The following is a 19,181-nucleotide window of genomic DNA, read 5'->3' on the forward strand; positions in this document are numbered from 1 at the left end:
GTTAGATTTATGAAGTAAACTAGTTTGTGGTATAGTCCTCATTTTTTAATAATTAAACCATACATTTTTGAGAAAACATATTGCTTTAGAACTGCCATTTGAGGGATGACTGGTGTGTCATTTATATTAGAACAAAACAAAAACAGGTCATCTTTAGGTAATGGTAGTCATTTTGTTACCATTCACAAATCCCATCTATTAAAACAGCAAACTATGTAGGTGTACAAACTTGCATGGGGTATGTGGGGTTTGTTGAGTAAAGGGGACATCACCACCAAAAAAAATCTCCTATCATTTACTCGTCCTCCAAATTTTTCAAACCTATTTGAGTTTCTTTTTTTCTGTTGGACACAAAGGAGGATATAAACATTCTAGAAAAGCAGCAGCTATTGACTTCCTGGTTATTTTTCCTATTTGTTCCTGCAGGTTTTCAAAATTCTTTAGAATCACTTGTTTTGTGTTCAGCAGAATTTGACTTAGAATCAGCGCACTGAATTTGAATTTGAACTTTTATTATGATTAGTAGAGTAGATTCTATGGTGTTCTTCCATTGCAATTATCACATGACCTGCGTTAGTCGCATGATTTACTCATTGGATGCAGTATCTCATCAGAAGTAGTACAGTAGGTCATCCGAGAAATTGCTGTTGTTGTTGTTTAGTATACTGTGAATTAGGACGTACTACATGGCACATATACAGTTTAGTAAGCATTTATGCAATTTCTGCTTTGCGTAACACCTCAGTGGGGATGGTAAATAGTGTCACTAGGCAGCAGTGTAAAAGTAGGCAATGATCTTGTTCTTGTCTTTTGTTACACTTACTTACTTATTCCCAGGGCTGAGTAATGAAGTTAATCTTTACCCGCACCATGTTGGTGTCTCAATTCCTTATAGTTTTCTATCCCTAATTTTATCTTTGAAAAATGAGGTGGCCTCCACTTTTTACTAACTTATGATTTTAAGTGTTCTAAAATTCCTATTAAGATGTCATGAACAGCAATTTTCATAAACAAGACTTGAACGCATGGAAACTGATTTATAAGCATAACTTCCCCCCGCACCCATATTTTGGAATGATGTTCAAAAGGGATTTGTAAAAGGTTATAAAATGAGAATTTTTTGTTACAGACTTATTAAATAATGTAGGGAATTTATATAATTACAGTGGATTTATTAACACTTTTGGTGTAAAAATTACTTTGAATACAGACAAATTGTTCATTGTATCTCTCCAAATCTACTTACCTTATTAAAACCACAAACATATATAACCATGCATCTGGCTCTCTTCCAGAGCTTGCTATTAAGGGCCTTTCTATTATGGATAAAACATTTAATAACAATGTCAAGAAAATCCTAACTGCAGATAAAAGTGTTCCTCCAAAAGCAAATGGAAACAAGCATTCCCTTCAATGATTTTATTTTATTAAAAACATTTTTGGGGGGAAGTTTTGAGTTCTGAAACTTACAAGGTTATATTGTAGTGTAACAACTACTAATATGTCACAGGATAAAAATTCTATTTATTTCACAATACAAGAGCCCTAAATTTGATTTGGTTTATTTATTTATTTTCCAGGAGGGGGAAACTGAGAAAAATAAAAAAAGTTGATGCAAAAAAAAAAATAGCTTAGTGGTAATTAGTTAATTATTGGAACTAGTTATATGTTGTCATTTCATGGAGGAACGCGGGGGTTTCTTTCTATGGCTGATAGGGGAGTGGCGATGGGTGCTCTGGGAGTGGTCGCAATGAGCCCCACTCTCTCCCATACTCCTCCATCACAGCTTGATGTTGGCTGAAGTAAACACAAGACCATTGGCTGCTCCGAGTCCCTCGAGCGCTGTAATGAATATGTAAACATCGCTTCCCAAGTTTCTTGGACTAACGGTGCCATCGGACAGCATTATCCACGTGTCTGGAGGGTTTAATTTCATTTAATTAGCCAATCTTTGAAAGGTTAAAGTGTCTAACTGACTGCCAGCGCTTAATTTGAAACGTAAAGTGTGGATTGATGGAGACGTCTTTGAAACACTGAGAGCGGGAACAGCATTGTGTTTAAACCATCTAGCAACTGAGTCTGCGAGCGTGTATCTGAACGGAGAACATTGTAGCGGAGTTGCTGTTTGCCGGCTTTTCTTTGTGTTGCTCTTCTCCAAGCATGCTTGGATCTCACAGCGCAGGAGCAGTTTGAACATCGCCAACCTTTCTTTAACATCCCAAAACTATGGCCAGCGATCTCTGCTCATAGAAGAGGATTACTAAAACTCCTTAAAACACCCCCTTTACCTTTTCGCTGCCTCACTTGAGCTGCAAAAAAACCCGTGTTGTTCTCCGCGTCCCTCTCATTCCCCGCGCCTGGATTGTTGAAGGACAAGTAAGAGAAAAATTGCGCCCTTTTCATATGAGCAGCGCTTCGCCGAGAGGAAACATGGATGTATTTTATCCGTCAGCCGGAGGGAATTCTATTCCTGGGGATCCACAGAACCTGGATTTTTCCCACTGTCTGGGATACTACAACTACAACAAGGTGAGAGACACGGTGTTTGAACCCCTGAGCTGCTGTTTCCAAACTAAGAGCGCAAAGTTGATTCTCTGTTTGGTTCAGTAGATTTGAAGCGGCGAACTATGCTGTCTTTTTCGGTCCTACGCACTTGTCCTGAACAAGTTAAAGTTAGATACAATAAGTTTGGAGAGGTTTGATTAAAGGGTCGTGATGTTTTCAGTGATTTTACTTCGTAAAGGTCCGTCATTCGGAGCAGGTGGAAGAGCTACTGCCAAAAACACGCTCACTTGTGGCAAGCCGTTGTTACATTTACGACATGAGATTATATTGTGTTACTAGTAATTATTTTTAAATAGTTTTTAAATACAATTGCAACTCACTAGTAACCACTGTTTCACAACATACTTGTACTACTTTGCTACTTGATAATAGAAGCAATCGTTGATTTTCATTTAGTAATTACTAATTTATGTCGACCATGTGCTCTTTACCTTCTATTCCTATTTTACCACTACATATGAAACACATTAAACTGTTATTGTTCTCATAATACTAATCTTACTAGTAATAACTGAAATGCATTTACAGTTTACAATTATGGAACTGACTAAGAGTCACTTGTTATTAGATTACCAATAATTTAAAAGTCGGAACAAATAAAAAATATTGCTGAATTTTAAGGAATAACCAGCTTGCCATATTCCTCACTCTTTCTGTTCAGTTTCTTAGTCCTAAGCTATTTTTCCTAAACACTGCTTATTCAGTCAGTATTTGTTAGACACTTTTAAAGAGATTTCTTAAGAATCAATCCTAACCGTGTAACAATCCTTTTTGTATGTCTTTTCCAGAGCTCCATATCTGTAAATTTAGTAATGACTCTAATAAAACAGAGATACATGCCTTCAGCAGTTAAAGAAGAATTTCAGACAAAAGGCTGTCAGTGTTACAGGACAATGCATGAATTGTGCTCTCTTACAGTCTCTGCTTGATATGACAGGAATGTTTTTATGTGCTCCTGGGGGAACAGTTATGTGATTCCAGAGTTTTAGCTCTCCCAACAAACGTTGTTGTTTAGTGGGCTAATTCAGAGAACTATAAAATATCATGTCAAAGTGTTTAAGACTGGCAGGTGTTCTGTGTGTTAGAGGAGCATGACTTTGTTTACACAGCTCTGTCATCAGAGACTACATTATCCTGACCCTACTTATAAATACTGTCAGAATTGTCAGTAAAGTAACACGGTAACAAACTAGACATATTGCATTTCTGTCTTGTTGTAAAAACACATTTCCCCACGTTATCTTCTTCAAATCAAAATAATTTAGATGCTGTCACAATAAACTGTAGTTTGTATAAAAAAGGTTTTTTTAGATGTGATCTTTGATCTTTCAAGTTTGTATCTTCAACAAACACAATTTTATGATGCTTAACCTAAAGCGTCTAAGTTAAGTTTTTACATAACTTCATGCCTTTTTAATAGGCTTCTAGAAGTTAAGATTAATAACGTCAAAGACCCTGAATATTGTCCTCTAAGTACTTGAGCTATAACTATTTAGCCATTATTCTTAAAAGTATTACATTATGGTTAATATTAGAGCCTGTCGGAGGTGGACAGCACAGACATTGTTTGTCGCACTGGGCAAGTAATCCTTTATAAATATAGCTTGTTTATTTATTTGTTTATTACAGTGACATATTTATGTGGTTTCATATGTCTCAGCAAAATCAACAAATGGTAAACTCATGTTTTCACTTCTTTTAACTATCAATGTTAATTTAAAACGCATTAATATTTGTGTACTCTATATATCTTTATTTGTAGTGCAAGTTTAGATGTTCCACCATCACCACCACCACCACATAAATGATAACTGCAATAATTTTAAAATGTTGAAACTGAAACCACAGGCTTTGTAAAGGTCAATGATAGCAGCTAATTTGCAAACAGTCAGAAATCAGGAGGTGTGTCCCATCGACAGTTCCAATACATGAATCGTTTTAGCACAGGAACAGATCCGTGTCTTAGGCCATAAGTTCTTAAACTGAACTTTAGGGCAACCTGTTAAAAGGCTGTACCCTTGAGGCAGCTTTAGGGGGTCTTGATTTGTGTCTGCAGCCACACTGTATGCAGTGGATTCTGGGTAATGAGTGTGGTTTGTGCAGGAGCATTGGGTTTATGAAGCGAACACATGTGGTAGCAGTCAGTGAAATTTACTAGAAAAGTGTTCCTGATGGCTTAAATAAACCAGTGCCTACATCTGCAGAATGCAATGTGATTTTTATTTTTGGTTTAGTGGAATTCTGAGTGACATTTTTAAATGGCGTTTCTGTTTCTGTTCTATGTTTAGTGCTTCGTATTGATCAACAGTACTTGTATATCAAAGACATAAGGGACCGAACCCTGCCGGCTTTATAATTTAGTGCGCTTGTGGTCTTATTTACATAATGTCAGGTAGAAGTAATTTGCATTCTAGGTGAATGGTTGAATTTACTCTGATTAGTTACAGATGTCTAATAGTCTAATAGAAAAAAGGCCTTGTTATTATGCAAAGGAACTATGTTTGATTGATGATTTTGACTGAAAAGATTTAGGCTGTTGGGAGATGGTATAACGATTACACGGATAATGAGACAGCACATTTTGGCAGGGAATGTCCGTCTTTCGTTTGGTGGTTGTCAGCATTCCTAACTCTATTCACTCCCTTTATTTTTTCTCTATTCCCACTCTCTCTCTCTCTCATGAAAAGCATCATTCAGTTATGCAAGAGATGGATGAATCTCTTTGTCCTGTTGTCCTGGAAATGTTTGTGCATGTATGCATTCTCAACTTGACATCGACATAAACAAATTGCTTTAGAACCAATGCAGTTCTGCACAATAATTCACTTGTTGTTTAAATGTAAAAGGCTTAATGTATGTTGTGCTAATGATACAACCATAACGAAACAAAGCCATAAAAGGTCCAAATAGTCAACACTGAGGTTTTTCATTATACAAACTCCCAGCAGGGAATGACAAGTTGTGTGGGTTTAGTCAGACTGTTTATAGAGCCAATCAGAGATTGTTTTGACTTTCTAAGTTATTGCAATTTCCAATGACATTTACTTTCCTTTGATTGTCAACTATCAGCATTTACTTAATACTTTAAATAATCTGTCATAACAGTCAGTTTTCAGTTTAACATTACTTCATGAACATTTGTTTTTGTGAGGAAAAAATGAACATTCAGATATCACATTTTGAACAGAAAAGCATAGGTAATGTACAGACAAGAAGAAGTCTAGTTAGATCCAACCCAGGCTCGTTGAATAATATCTGCCTCAGCCTACATTTTTTCTAATCATAATGTACGTTGCTCCGTGTATATATCTTGTTGCATGTTTCAGATGACAAATCCACTAGAGGGTGCTGTCTACATTTTTACACATGGCGCATACGGTCATGGAAAACCTGGAAAAGTCATGTAATTTTGACATGGCATTTTCCAGGCCTGCAAAAGTTTTGGAAAAACAGAAAAACCCACAAAGATTTGGAAAAGTCATGCAAAACAGATATCTGTATACTTAAATATAGGTTATTTACTTTTCTGTCCTTGGCCAATCAAATACTCTCACATTATTATTGCGTTGTAAGCATTCCCTCAATCAATTTTACATAGATATAAATATAAATTGAAACAAAATAGATTGTTTAGTGTTTTACGATATGCTGTAATAAATTTGAACATGCATTGTTTTTCTTTTATCACACATTTGTAGATATTGCATGAAGCATTAGGTCATGAAAATTTACTTGAAAGTCTGGGAAAAATCATGGAAAAGTCATGGAATTTTAGTAGTAAAAATATGTATGAACCCTGTTTGCAGAACTAAAATGAATTACTTAGGGTACATTTTGTTAAACGTTTCAGATACACTTTCTTGTACATGTCTATGAGAAGGTGGGGCTTGCTGTAAAGATCATTTAGTAAATCTCTAACCTAAACCCTTTTCTAAACCCAGCCAATAATGTTTTCAAAAGCAAACTTAAGAGAAGGGTGCACTGCTGCAACCACATAGTTTTATCTTGATTTTTTTTTACATTGCTTTAATCTGTATTGTGGAACCTGCTCCACTGGACTTGAACTTGAGCGCTCTGCATCGCAAGTACAACAATGTACAAAATGAGCTACAGAGCAAGCTGACCATAGCACAAAAGTTGTCCATATAGAAATGCTTCTGCGTCAAGTGATACATTCTCATGCTTCTGCGTCAAGTAGTACATTATACACGCTGTCGTTGAGAGCATTTATACTTCTGCAATCTGTTTGTGCTGCCCTGGCAATAACACTAAATGCTGGTTTATACTTCTATGTCAAGCGTTCCGCTGTGACCTATGACGCCTGCCTTGCGCATGCATTTATAGTTCTCTTCCGAAACGCTAGCTGGCAGCAGTTTTATGTTCCTCTGTGTTGTGTTTCTTCATGGGTGTTAATGTACCCACGCTAAAACTATCTCGTTCAGAGGCGGGAACCAGTGGGCATGCAACAACTTTAAGGTAAATACAAAACTAAATTTTTCATCTGGATCTCATTTACAGGACTCAACACTTGTAAACACTTACTCCAACAGAGTCGTAGCTCTCAGCACCAGCCACAGTCGTCACAGCTACCAAGCCGACCAATCACAGAGCTTGCGATATGCGTGGTTGCGACGTGTAGTTTCATTTTTTGTGAGATGTTCATCAGGGGCACCGTGAGGGCTATGTGATCATGCAAAGTCTGTGCCAGAGCATTTGCATACGCTTGACGCAAAAGTATAAATCAGCCTTCATGGGATGCAAGGTGGAGGGATTTCTATGTTCCACTGTACCAAATATTGTTTTGCTGTGTTTTGAGCTTAATCCATAAATGCATGCAACGCTACTGTAGAAGTAGCTCAAAATCACACTCATTCAAGCAAGAAAAAGGCAGGAACTGGCGAATGTTCAACAGCTTTAATCATAAAGTAAACAAAAATAAAATATCTACTTGCAGCTCCTCAACAGATCTTGACACTTGTTAAACCTTCGCGCCACCGTGCCTGCTCCTGTCTTATAGCTCTCAGGCCCGCCCACACTCATTACCACTACCAAGATGGCCAATCACAGATCTTGTGCTTTTTGTCACCGCAACATGTAGTTACATTTTTAGAGAGGTGCATGTCAGGGTACTTTAAGGTTATCTGAAGGACCTACAGTACCATGTTCACTCAATACAGAAGTATAAATTAGCCTATATTTAACTGCAAATCGTAGACAAAAAAAGTAGTTTTGTTGTATTTTGTTGGTGTTTTGCAAATAACTGCATTAAAAAAAATCCTTTATTCTCTGATAATAGATCACTGTAACCATCATTAGTGTGAAATGGAACAAAAGTTGACCCATAGTGTTAATTTTACCGAGAAACTGCGATCACTCATATGTTGAAGAAATACATGATTGTGGTTTCACAAAAGTGTAGGCTGAGGCATAAATTTCCAATGAGCCTGTGTTAGTTGAACCCATATTTGCATTATTGGCCGAGTTTGTTATTATAAGGATATACTAAAACTATAACCAAGGGAAAATATATACTCTGTGAAATATTGCTGTAATTTGCTATTCCAAGCTATTCATCTTATGTTACATTTTGAGTAATACTCCTAATAAAGACCGGATCTTTTCCCATATGAGTGAAGGCAATCACTTTTACATAAACTATATCCAGAAGCTGGCACTAATCTGATTTTCCAGGATAGGCTATTGCTGTATTTAATAGTGTGTATGTGAACTTAGTGTGTGTATGAGCTCATACACTGAAGCAAATACACTGCATGAACTCTGGAGTATTTGTTGACGATCTTGTACTAAAGGATAAGACTAGAGGAAATGAGGTGACAGCAATTGGAGATAGCAAATGACAGTGTTGTCTACATAGAAACGCATGTTCATTTGTTAATGCCAGCTTATAGGCTCTCGTCCCTCAGGTATATTGCTTTTCAATTTAACCCTAGTGCTGATCCATACAGCAAGGGTTAAATTACTTCCCCAACACGTTTAGATCTGTGTACAGTGATGCAGTGAATAGACACAGCAGGTGTCATTACACACATGGACAGGAAGCAGCATAGATCTGATTCATGAGTTTTAATCGATGTAACGCAATCCCTCTTTGTAGAGGAAGTGGATATGTGTGTTTATTGAAACTCTTGTGGCAGATTCTTTCTGAATGGCTTCAGGAGGATTGCTGTTTCAGAGACAGATTGAGTGTCAGAAATTGAAGATTTGGGGAGAGGAAAAAACTTTAACTGGAGGTCCAATTGATGAAAGATGAAGACATTTTTAAAGAAATTGTTGACCATTTTGAGGGATGTAAACAATAAAAATGGTCCCAATGTATTTCCTGTTTTACATTTTTAATTTCTATAGTTTCTGAGATTCCAAAAAGAGTCACATACATATTCATGAGTAATGTTATGATAGCTGTTTTAACATGTAGTTATGATTGAATTGCCTCTTTTTACAGTTATGAAATAGTTTAATAATAAGGAGGAAATGGTTATGGGCCAATGAAATCATCACATTGAAATGGTCCATAAAAAAATAATCCGCAAAATTATTTGTGAATGAGACCCTTTTTCTCACAGCAGATTCAAATGTTATCTCTCCATTAAATGGGTGTTATCAGTGGTTATCAACTGATAGATATGGGCCAGTAGGAGTCTTCTGTGCCTACTAATAGGGGCAGAAGAATGTTATCATCCATCCACAAGTATAATCAGCTATAGATCACATATGGCTGTTGGCAGAACCCAGAAGTTAACGAGAATCATTTGTATTATTTGTTAATTTTTCCATTAATTGCATTTTATTAACATCTATCCCTACCCCAGCCCTAAACCTAACTGTCACAGTAATGTAAAAACAGGTCTGACTGTGGAGTCTTCTCTATTAGTATAGCTGATTAAGCAGGAGAATTATTTGTATTACTTATTTAATTTCGCATTAATTTTATTTTATTAACGTCTACCCCTACCCCGACCCTAAACCCAACCACAGTAATGTAAAACACATCTGGATTTGGAATCTTCTCTATAAGTATAGCTGATTAACCATGTGGATGGATGATAACAGCCTTCTGAGCCTACTATTACGTGCAAAAGGCCCCTTGTACCTGCCCATACCTATTAAAGGACAACCACTGATAACGCTTATTCAATCGAGTGATAACATTTGAATCGGGTGTTTTCTTATTAAAAAAATCTAATTGTTTTGGAATAACATGATGCTCAATAAAAATCAGAATTGTAATTTGTATTTACATTGATTTATTTTGGTAAACTACTTCTTTAATTTCCAACTCACTAGAAATAAATAGAAAATCGTAACTGTTAGCTGGTATGCAAACACTGTAAATATTATAGTTCTTGCCATCTCCATTCAAACAAAATAGCATTTTGAGAGCAGGAGCAGATGTAAGTGTGCAGTGTGTCTGAAATGTTTCTCATTGGTCTGCCAGGAAAACTGATGTATTTATTGAAAGTGGAAAGCTTTCATCAGGATATGATTTCACCAGTATTTTGTCCTAAAATGGCAGACAGATGTGAAGGTTGTCATTTGGACTTGTGGTGTTTGTGGCAGGGCACTTGTAATCTGCTACTGAGTTTTCAGATCTTGTACTGACACCCAACAAAATGACGCCCATCACATTGTGTTCCCCTCATTTTTTTATTTTTGCAGAAGTACTGACCTCTTTCTTTCTTGCAGTCTGCTCCTCTGTGCTTCTGTTTTCTGTCTTGTTCTGTTTTTATTTATTCATATCTTTAAGTGAACTTGGTCTTAATGTAAATCTGCATCCGATGTGAGAAGTTGGTATTTATTTGGTATTTGTCACATACACTGCTGGAGTTAATGCATTACAAGTAACCTATAATCGGATACTTTTTTTCAAGTAACTAGTAAATGATTAATTTAAATTTCCTTCAAAATATTTGATTTACTTTTAACATAAAAAAACCCTTTGTTGTCCCATTAATTGACTGACAGCTCTCCGGCTTCTGTGTTGAGGGAATGTTTTGTGTACGATACGGAAACCTGATACTTGCTATAGTTGTAGCTTAAATGTGAACATGTGTTTACTTATCTCTCTTGCACAATAACAGATTCAGTATTCCTTAAAATAATTAAAGACGATGAAATGCAAACTCGGAATAGTCATTGCTAAATAGTGTTGAACTTTCTCTTCATGCAGTCCAGAAATGCAGCACAGACGGAATTTTTGTTTGAGCTGTACCTTAACTGTGCTGATATATATTTGTGTTACCTTCAGCCTGATGTTTATTCATTTCATATTTCATTTTTGATGTAAAAGGGCCATACATTTGTCAAAAATAGAAGCTTTTTTATAGTATTACAGATTCTGCACAATTAATCGAAGGGGATTTTTAGGCAAATTTCAGGCACAAAACCGGCTCTGAAATCAGTTTTAAATCTTCAGCATGAGCTTTCAGAGCAATAGGGTTCACTGACAGTCTATGCAAATAACAGGCCTGTAGCCAAGGGGGTTCAGGTGGTTCGAAACACTCACCCCTCACTGAAGAAGGTCCAGAATTTGTCCCATTCATGAGCTTATTTGTCCTACTTTGACTGCTACACCATCATAAATAGTAAAAAATAACCCATCCAAAAGTCTTTAGGACCAAGAGGAGTCCTGGTATGACTTCAATTAATCAGTTTTGGCCAACACAAAGAATTATTTTTCAAGAGTCCAACATCCAGCTGTGCAAAAAAACATCTGACATAAGCGAAGTCATATTTTGCTACTGTATTGTTTTTAAATAAAGAAAACATTTGACTAGTAACTTGAATATAACCAAAAAAAAAAAAAAAAGTTAAGCAACAAAAGCGGCCCATATTAAAATTAATTTGAATACTATTTTGACTATTGTTGTTCTCCATTACTTTTCAAATGTACTTTTTTACAAGAGAGGCTAGAAAAATTGTGAAGCTTATTATTATTATGTTTTAATGTTTTATTATTCAAATGGCCAATTTCTGACTAATTTCTGAAGAAATTGAATGTGCTGGCCAATTTGTTATTTGCCTAATGAATTAAAATAGACTACAGTTTTTTTATTTAAATGTTTTTCCTTTCTAATGATATATGATGTACACTGTAAATGCGAATAGTATTCCTTACTATCAAAATTCTAGTGTGTTTACTTAATTTTAAGCTAATTGTTGAGTTTACTAGAAATGCATTAGTGTTGCTGACATAGTAAGGTATAAAGTTCCCATAACTAATGTAATTTGAGTAAAATTGCTTATAAGAGCTAAGCCATGCTGTTACGCATGCGTACTGGGTGGTGATTTCCCATCCCCCATCCCGAGTCACAACCAACCGCCACCCAGCACCGCCATTGAAGGACAGGATTTCATATTGAGAAGATGTACTGCTGTAAAATCAAGGTAAACTTTTCGTTTTAATTACTACTTTGATTTTATTTGTATAGTATCAGTAATCTGTTTATTTCCTGCACTTTGTGAAATTGTTTGCTGTTTTGTGAACTAATTAATAGCCCATGATGTTGTGACTAAACGTTTTGACCACTGCACGTTATTTGCAATACTGTCTACTTTACTAGATAAGCTATTTTTAGCTGCTTAGTCCTTTTTAATAACTATTAATAATTTGTAAAGTTAGTAGTAATTTGTAAAGTGGGCGTTATGCTCTAAAAGAGCGGGCCGCGCCATTTTAAATGATGCACTGAGAGAGCAAGAGCGCGCGCAATGATCCGTTCAAATAGATGTAAAGTTAACACATAGCTGTAGGTCTACATTTTTGAAAAAGAAAACGAAACCTATTTATCCGCATTACAAAGACAGTAACGTTAGTTATCGCTGAACTTTAGTGGCGATTGTTGTGACGAAAATATGCGTGTTTTTTTTTTAAGATTTACTTTTATGAGATCACCTGCAGGAAGCAGGTGAGGAGATCAGCTGTGATTCGGTCCGGTGTAACACCGGCGTCAGCGAGCGGCTCATGACCAGACCAGTCGTTTTTTTCTCCATGATCGCCGGGGCAGCAGCAGTTTTAACCCGCCGAGGCTTTTAGAACATTATAAAGCAGTTTCAGCTCAAAATGGACCCGTGAGTGTCGTAGGTAATTTAGGATTTCGATGCGATTACGATTCGTGTCACTGTATGAGGCAGATACATATTTACACATGATGCTAAAGTGTGCTTATGCTAACAATCCTTATGAAACTTAAAGTTAAACTTATGAAAATGCGAGAGATATTTAATTAACTCATTTATTTGTTTTATATGCTATTTGTCTTTTCTTTATGCCGTTTTGAAGGTTTATTCCAGTGTTGCCGCTACGTTATAGAGTGTTTTGTATTGCTGTAATGACAAATAAATCTGACCAGATGCGACTGAATATGTGTGATGGATAACGTTAATGATGAAGTGGTATAACTCGTACAACCAAGCACAGAAACATCCCTTTGTTTGCTCAATATCACACAAAGGCATCAACAAGCCTTTGTTATAAGCAAACTTTCTGTAAAGAAACAGGCTTTGCCAAACCTGTTAGTTTGCATTTTTAAAGAAGGTTTCACTAATTTTTAACAATTTAGGGCAAATAAATTTGAACAATTACAAGGTTGTTTAAAATGTAGCACACGATTAGAGTATTGTGAGTGGCATATTTGGTTTGTAATATCATTATACCCTTTATTTATTTTTTATTTCAGACTACCAGTTTGTGAGCTGATATGCAGTGGAAATGTAAGTTTTGCACTTACACATCAAAGAAAACTTTTTGAACAATACCGCACAAGCCATAGAACATATTCATGAATTGTTCTATTAACGTTACCTTGTCTCCATACTGAGTGTCAGGGTAATTTTAAATCGTTTAATGCATTAAAAGTACATTTAACAAAATTCTCAGCAAAGAACTGCATGATCAAGAATAGTCCGAATATTTTGTCCATTTGAATAATCATCTGAGGACTAGTTAGAAATAGGGTTGTTGTGTTGTGATACCATTAATTTATGTTACAATACTATACCAGCTGAAGTATGGTGATACCAAGTAGTATTGCAATACTGTAATTCATAACTTAAATCCATGAAATAAAGAAAAATGTCAGAAATAATATATTGTATATGTTATTATAGGCCTACTTGAATTTAAATAATTCCCTTATTGTTGAAAAAAGTATTTGCACATCACCTAAAATGTATTCATTCCAGCAAAAAAAAAAAACATTAAAATAAAGATACATAAAGAAAAGAGCATTTTTCCAACAAACCTAGGCTATATGAAGTGGTCAAAAATTGTTTCCTGTTGCTATTTTGGGTTTTTCATCTATCATACTTTTTTCACAATTATTAACGGATAAGAATCCAAAGTAATTCAAAATTTCACTTTATGAGTCATTCTTTTTAATAGATTGTCACGGTTGTTGTAGCTATTATATCATATTGACAGGAACAGAAATAAACCAATTCCGATTCAAAATGAACCATCACAAAATATGCAATAGGCTACTATAAAAGGCGCAAATTCTACAGTTTTACAATCTTAGAAGGCTCCATAGACTATTAAAATACAATGATCTATTGTTGCTGAATCGTGTAAGTATTTTAGTGACTTTTTCACATGCAGCATTATGTATTGTAGGCAGACTGTTAATGACAATACTACCGTTTACAAACTACAGTGGCACCGCCAGTATCTTGGAGCCATAGTATCACGATACTACCATAGTACCGGTAAACCGTGCAACCCTAGTCAGAAAGTTCAGTGTCCTTTTAAAGACATCAATTGAGACAAATATTTATTCCACTTTTAATGCGCATAAAAGTAAGGCACACCAGCAACAATGCCATGATTATATTTAATCGGGGGTTGTGTTTATTACTGTTTGGTGACAAGTATAGCTCATGCTTTTGATGACAGGCGCCGGGAGTATTTGGCAGCTTTTATTATTCAAGAACATTTAACTATGTCATGTTAAAGTGTAACATCTGTTGCTAAATGGCATTGCATTGTATCATTGCATGTGTTTCTGATTTCTGTTTTTTGTTTTAGAATTTCGCTTAGCCATGTCAATAACACTTTACGTTTTTGTGCACAACAGTAACATCCAGAATGAAGTCATAGAGGAAACACCAGCTGATGCAAGTGCTGCAGAAGGTTTGTTTTCTTTTCAAAACTTTGTGTGATTTTGTGAATTTGTGTTTTTGAATGTTATTAATGACTAATAATGTTTTGATTGGATCTTTGCAGAATTCAATCGAATATCAGGAAGAAATGTGAGATCCAAGTTCTACGCTGCATTGGACACACACTGCTCGTTTGATTGAAATAAAAAAAAAAAAAAAACAGGAGAAAATTGCAGAAGAAAACTAGAAGAAATTTTCAACATGTTAATTCAAAGGTATTTTTGTGACATCATCTTTGAATCATAATTTGCATTTGATTGCAATAAATTGCATTTGATGTTTTCATTGGGCTATAATGCATGTCTACCTGTCTTTACTTTTTCAAGGTCATCTGGCAGCAGTTCTCCGGGGTCTTTCAGTCCTTTAGAGGGATGAGTCTAAAGAAATTTTCAGGATGTGTTTTGTAAGTAGTATTATTGTTTCTGCTTTCTTAGACTGGAAATGAAGCAGTCATTCCAGTTTACTTCACTTATTAATAAAAATTTTCAATTTTATAAAAATAAAACAAATGCATTTAATGTAAGTATTTGAAAGTAAGAGAGATGTTATATTATGGCCTTTGGAGCAAGAGCATTGCTATGTTGCAAATACAGCAGCTTGTGCCATCACAGGGTCAGTTAGCTTCATAGGCCAGTGAAGTAATGAATGCATTTCTTTAATTTTTAAACACACTTGTTTTGAAAAGGAGGAAGATTAGCTTGAAAAAAAAATCTTAATAAGTGTAATACCTATGTAATATGTTGAGAGAAATATAATTTCAGTTGAAAGTACCTGCTGGATTAAGATGTAAAAAGATAGTGTTAAAAGCCACAAAGTCAAAGATGCTCCGTATTATAACCAACCCTGTGAAGTCACCTGCTGTGGGATTGTAGATGGCTGCACCCTTGTTCTAAAAGCCATACTAAAACATCAATTTTCTTATTAAAAAATAGTTATTAATACATTTTTAAAAAGTGTGCTAAATAATGCAAACTTGACTCACTGCTTTAATCTAGCAAAACCAAATGCATTCATGAATCGGTTCCCAATTTATTAAGTTTTCCCTACAAAATATTTATATTGATTATGTAGCACCAATTGGTCTCTCACACATTTGCATTTAATTTCTTGAAAATGTTTTAAAAGTACTTTTACTGCAGTTTGTTTTAGTACATTACAGTGTTTCTTTAATTAAAAAAAAATATTGTTCATTTAGAATAGTATCATGTTCAAGATACTGGAATTTGGTACCAATCTCTGCTGCAATTTTAAGCAGCAAATTTCCTGCTAACATTTTAAGCACTTTTGAGCACATTTTTAAACAGCACTGTTTTGCCATTCTGTTCACATGCTTAACAGAAATGACCTTCAAAAATGCTCAAATGTTAGCAGGAAATGGATGTTTTTAAAATTACTTTATGGATTGGTAATAAATTCCACTATCATGACAAGCCTAGTAGAAGCAGTACAGGCAAATCCATCGTGTTGGTCTACATTGAAGAAGGAGCACCATAGCAAGGCCTTCTTATAAGAAGCATTTGAATGTAAAATGTACTATAAACACAAATAGTCATGCTAATAAGCAACTAGTTAATAGGGTAATTGGTTCCTACTAAAGTGTTACTAAATTAAGCACAAGGAATTGTATTTTTTTCACCTCTGCTTTTGGTCTCCTGGCCACTACAGGCTTTATTAGTGCCATTTAGAATATCAAACTTTACTTATTTTTCTTTCTCTATTCATAGGATGTAATTGTAGAGTCGGACTTCAGTGCAGAAGATGTTGGCCTGCTGACTGTCGTGTGTGAAGATGTCTAAAGAACCTCATTATGGATGCAATGTGGGCCTTTATACTGGAAGGAAAAGTGGTTATGGACTTTGCCACATGCAGTATGTCTCTTTTTTTGCTTTGATTTACACACTGAATTCGGACTACCCAAAGACTTTGAGCAATGCATTTGAATTTGTTCAACGTGTGTTGCTTTTGCTGGGAGGGAAGCGTAATGTGTTTTATTCGGCGAGTGCCTATATACTGCTGTGCTTTATGTTTAAAGGTTCAGGTATAATGGCATGTTTAATTACAAAGTGTTGCTTTTTAACATGTTGCTGTTTGCAGTGTTACATTTAGGACTGCAGCATTTTGGTGTTTAAAACACTTTTTTTTTTTTTTTTTTACCAAAAAAGTGTATTGTGATTTATAGGGTTGTCAAAAGTATTGAGTTTGGTACCAATCGGTACTGAAATAAATAAAAAAAAAGTCCATCCATTTCCCACTAACATTGCAAGAACTGATTGGCCATTGTGTTCACATGCTCAGTAGATATGACTGATTGGCTTTGAAGGTCATTATTTTTACCACACTTCACCACTGTTCACCAGGTGCAAAGATACAAAGACACTGGATAACTTCAAAGCACTGTCGATCAGTCGATTCATCACCAGATAGCTTATATGTTAGCTTCTAAACAAATCAGCTATCGACATGGCTTTGAAACACTTCAGTGTCTGTGTAACTTTGTTTGGACTCAGTGAAAAATGGTCAACCTATGACAGTCACAGCCAATCACAGTCATTTCTGTTGAGCATGTGAACACAGTGGCCAATCAATGGTGTTTAAGAACGAGCTCAGTAGCACTCAAATGCTGGTGGAAAATTGATATTTTTAATATTTCAGTATTGATTGATACCAAACTCAATACTTTTGACCACACTAATGTGATATTTTCTGTAGGAAAATCTAAACTACACAGTCTAACAAATTAGCTTTAAAGCTTAATATCTGTTCCTCTGTGAGTGTCTATATGCTGCCATGTTTAAGGTGCTGGTGCAATGGCATGTTTAATTACACTAATTCAAGTATCTTTTTTCCAAGTGTCAAGTATTTAAAGTTTTTTTGATAGATTTTCAAACCTTTTCGAAAACTTGTGTTTTAGGGTTGAACATGTTTATTATATTTTTTGTCTGTATTGCTGTTTACAGTATATTACAGCACTTTACAACAGGTTTTTACAAAACTGTATTGTGTACAAGTGTATTGTGATACTAAAATATCACAAGTGTATTGTGAAATTCTGCTAATTTTGTCAAATAAAATGTTTACATTTAAGACCTGTATAATGTCATTACTTGTAGGTTGAACTACATATTTTATGTTCAGTTTAATTGAAGAAAATGTGGAAACCGATTGCACGTAGTTTCTTTAGTTGACATTACTTAAAATGGTGGATTAAAACAATGTTGAGACTACTAGCATTCAAGATGTTAACTGAACATGGTAGAACAGTATTAGTTAAATAGAGTTATTAAAGTAATCTTACTATAAAACCCTAAGTAAGATTACTAAATAATGACAAGTATGTTAACTAGAATTTTCTATTAAACTTACTTAATTTTTAACAGTTAGTTTACTTTATAAGTTTTAGTTTTCTTACTTCAAGGCAATAATTAAACTTAACTTAAGATTTCCTTGTAAGTTTATATTGCAAAAATAAGGCAATCGGTTTCCAAACTTTTTTTAAGTAAACTGAACATGTTAGAATTTACAGTGTAATAAATGTGTATTTTAAAAATACTTATTTGTCATATTTCTTTATTCTAAACATTTAGGAAATATTTCTACTACACCAAGCACACATCAGGCACTCATCAAAAAGTACATCTATAAGTGTGGTTATGATGACCATCCGATAAAGTTATTAAGCCAAAAAGCTGTGCTTAAAATGTCACCTAAATTAAGTATATAAATCTTATAAATAAATTGAAAATTAAGCAAATAATTACAGAAAAATCAAATTTTTTGAGAACAAAAACCCCACCCTTTACACCAGGTTGGCTATTGGCCTGAATAATCATGGGGGGTTTAATCTGTGCAATCCTGAAATCAAATATAATAATTTTGGGATTTGACAGCTGTTTGCATCTCTTCATCTGGAACTACAGCTCTGTAATGCTGCTACATCTGAAAGCATGTAAAAAAAAATCTACATTTATTAATCTGTTATTACTCCTAACTCACTTCAAAACTCTAGACAAGTGTTTGAAATATTTCATTTCTTAATATGATTCCATAGTTGTGTGTTAATTTGCCACAGTTCATTGATAAAACCAGTTGATTACTTGTGTCTCTTCTTTTTGGCGTATTTGCAGTTTTTATGTTAGAGGAATGCTCAGAGGAGATTTATTAGTGATCATGGAGCCACGCTTCCCTAACATCATGTGCATGAGATCAGTCAAACTCTCAATTTAATTTTGATTACTCAAGCAGTCCTAATGGCAAACAAATAACACATAACTTTTCTTAAAAAGTAGCTCAATAGCTCTTGATTTTTAAAGAAGTCGCTCAACATAGAAGTGCAACGATTGCTTTTAAAAATAGCTTTCCCCTACATTAGTCTCATATCGACAAATTGTATAACCTACATCAAATTGTGTGCATGCAACATTTCATCATTCAGAGTAAATGGC

At 34.9% G+C, this 19,181-nt stretch overlaps 2 protein-coding genes across 3 annotated transcripts in view; both read left to right on the forward strand.

The window, feature by feature from the left end:
- The window catches only part of tox3 (TOX high mobility group box family member 3), a 263,708-nt gene that overhangs the window by 185,241 nt on the left and 59,286 nt on the right, over window positions 1-19,181 (forward strand). The window contains exon 1 of one of the 2 annotated variants that reach the window (XM_087261546.1): window positions 1,780-2,529. The exons of the other annotated variant lie outside the window; for it this stretch is intronic. Within the exon in view, the coding sequence (XP_087117672.1) occupies window positions 2,404-2,529 (126 nt within the window). The 5' untranslated portion in view covers window positions 1,780-2,403. Of the gene's footprint in view, window positions 1-1,779; window positions 2,530-19,181 lie in introns of those variants that run through there. 2 annotated transcript variants of the gene reach the window in all.
- LOC147843130 (uncharacterized) overlaps window positions 1-19,181 on the forward strand; it is a 553,038-nt gene that overhangs the window by 157,658 nt on the left and 376,199 nt on the right. The window lies entirely within an intron of this gene.

Source organism: Danio rerio, chromosome 7 (assembly GCF_052040795.2).
Source record: "Danio rerio strain M-AB ecotype USA chromosome 7, GRCz13ab, whole genome shotgun sequence".
In the NCBI taxonomy this organism is placed as follows: domain Eukaryota; kingdom Metazoa; phylum Chordata; class Actinopteri; order Cypriniformes; family Danionidae; genus Danio; species Danio rerio.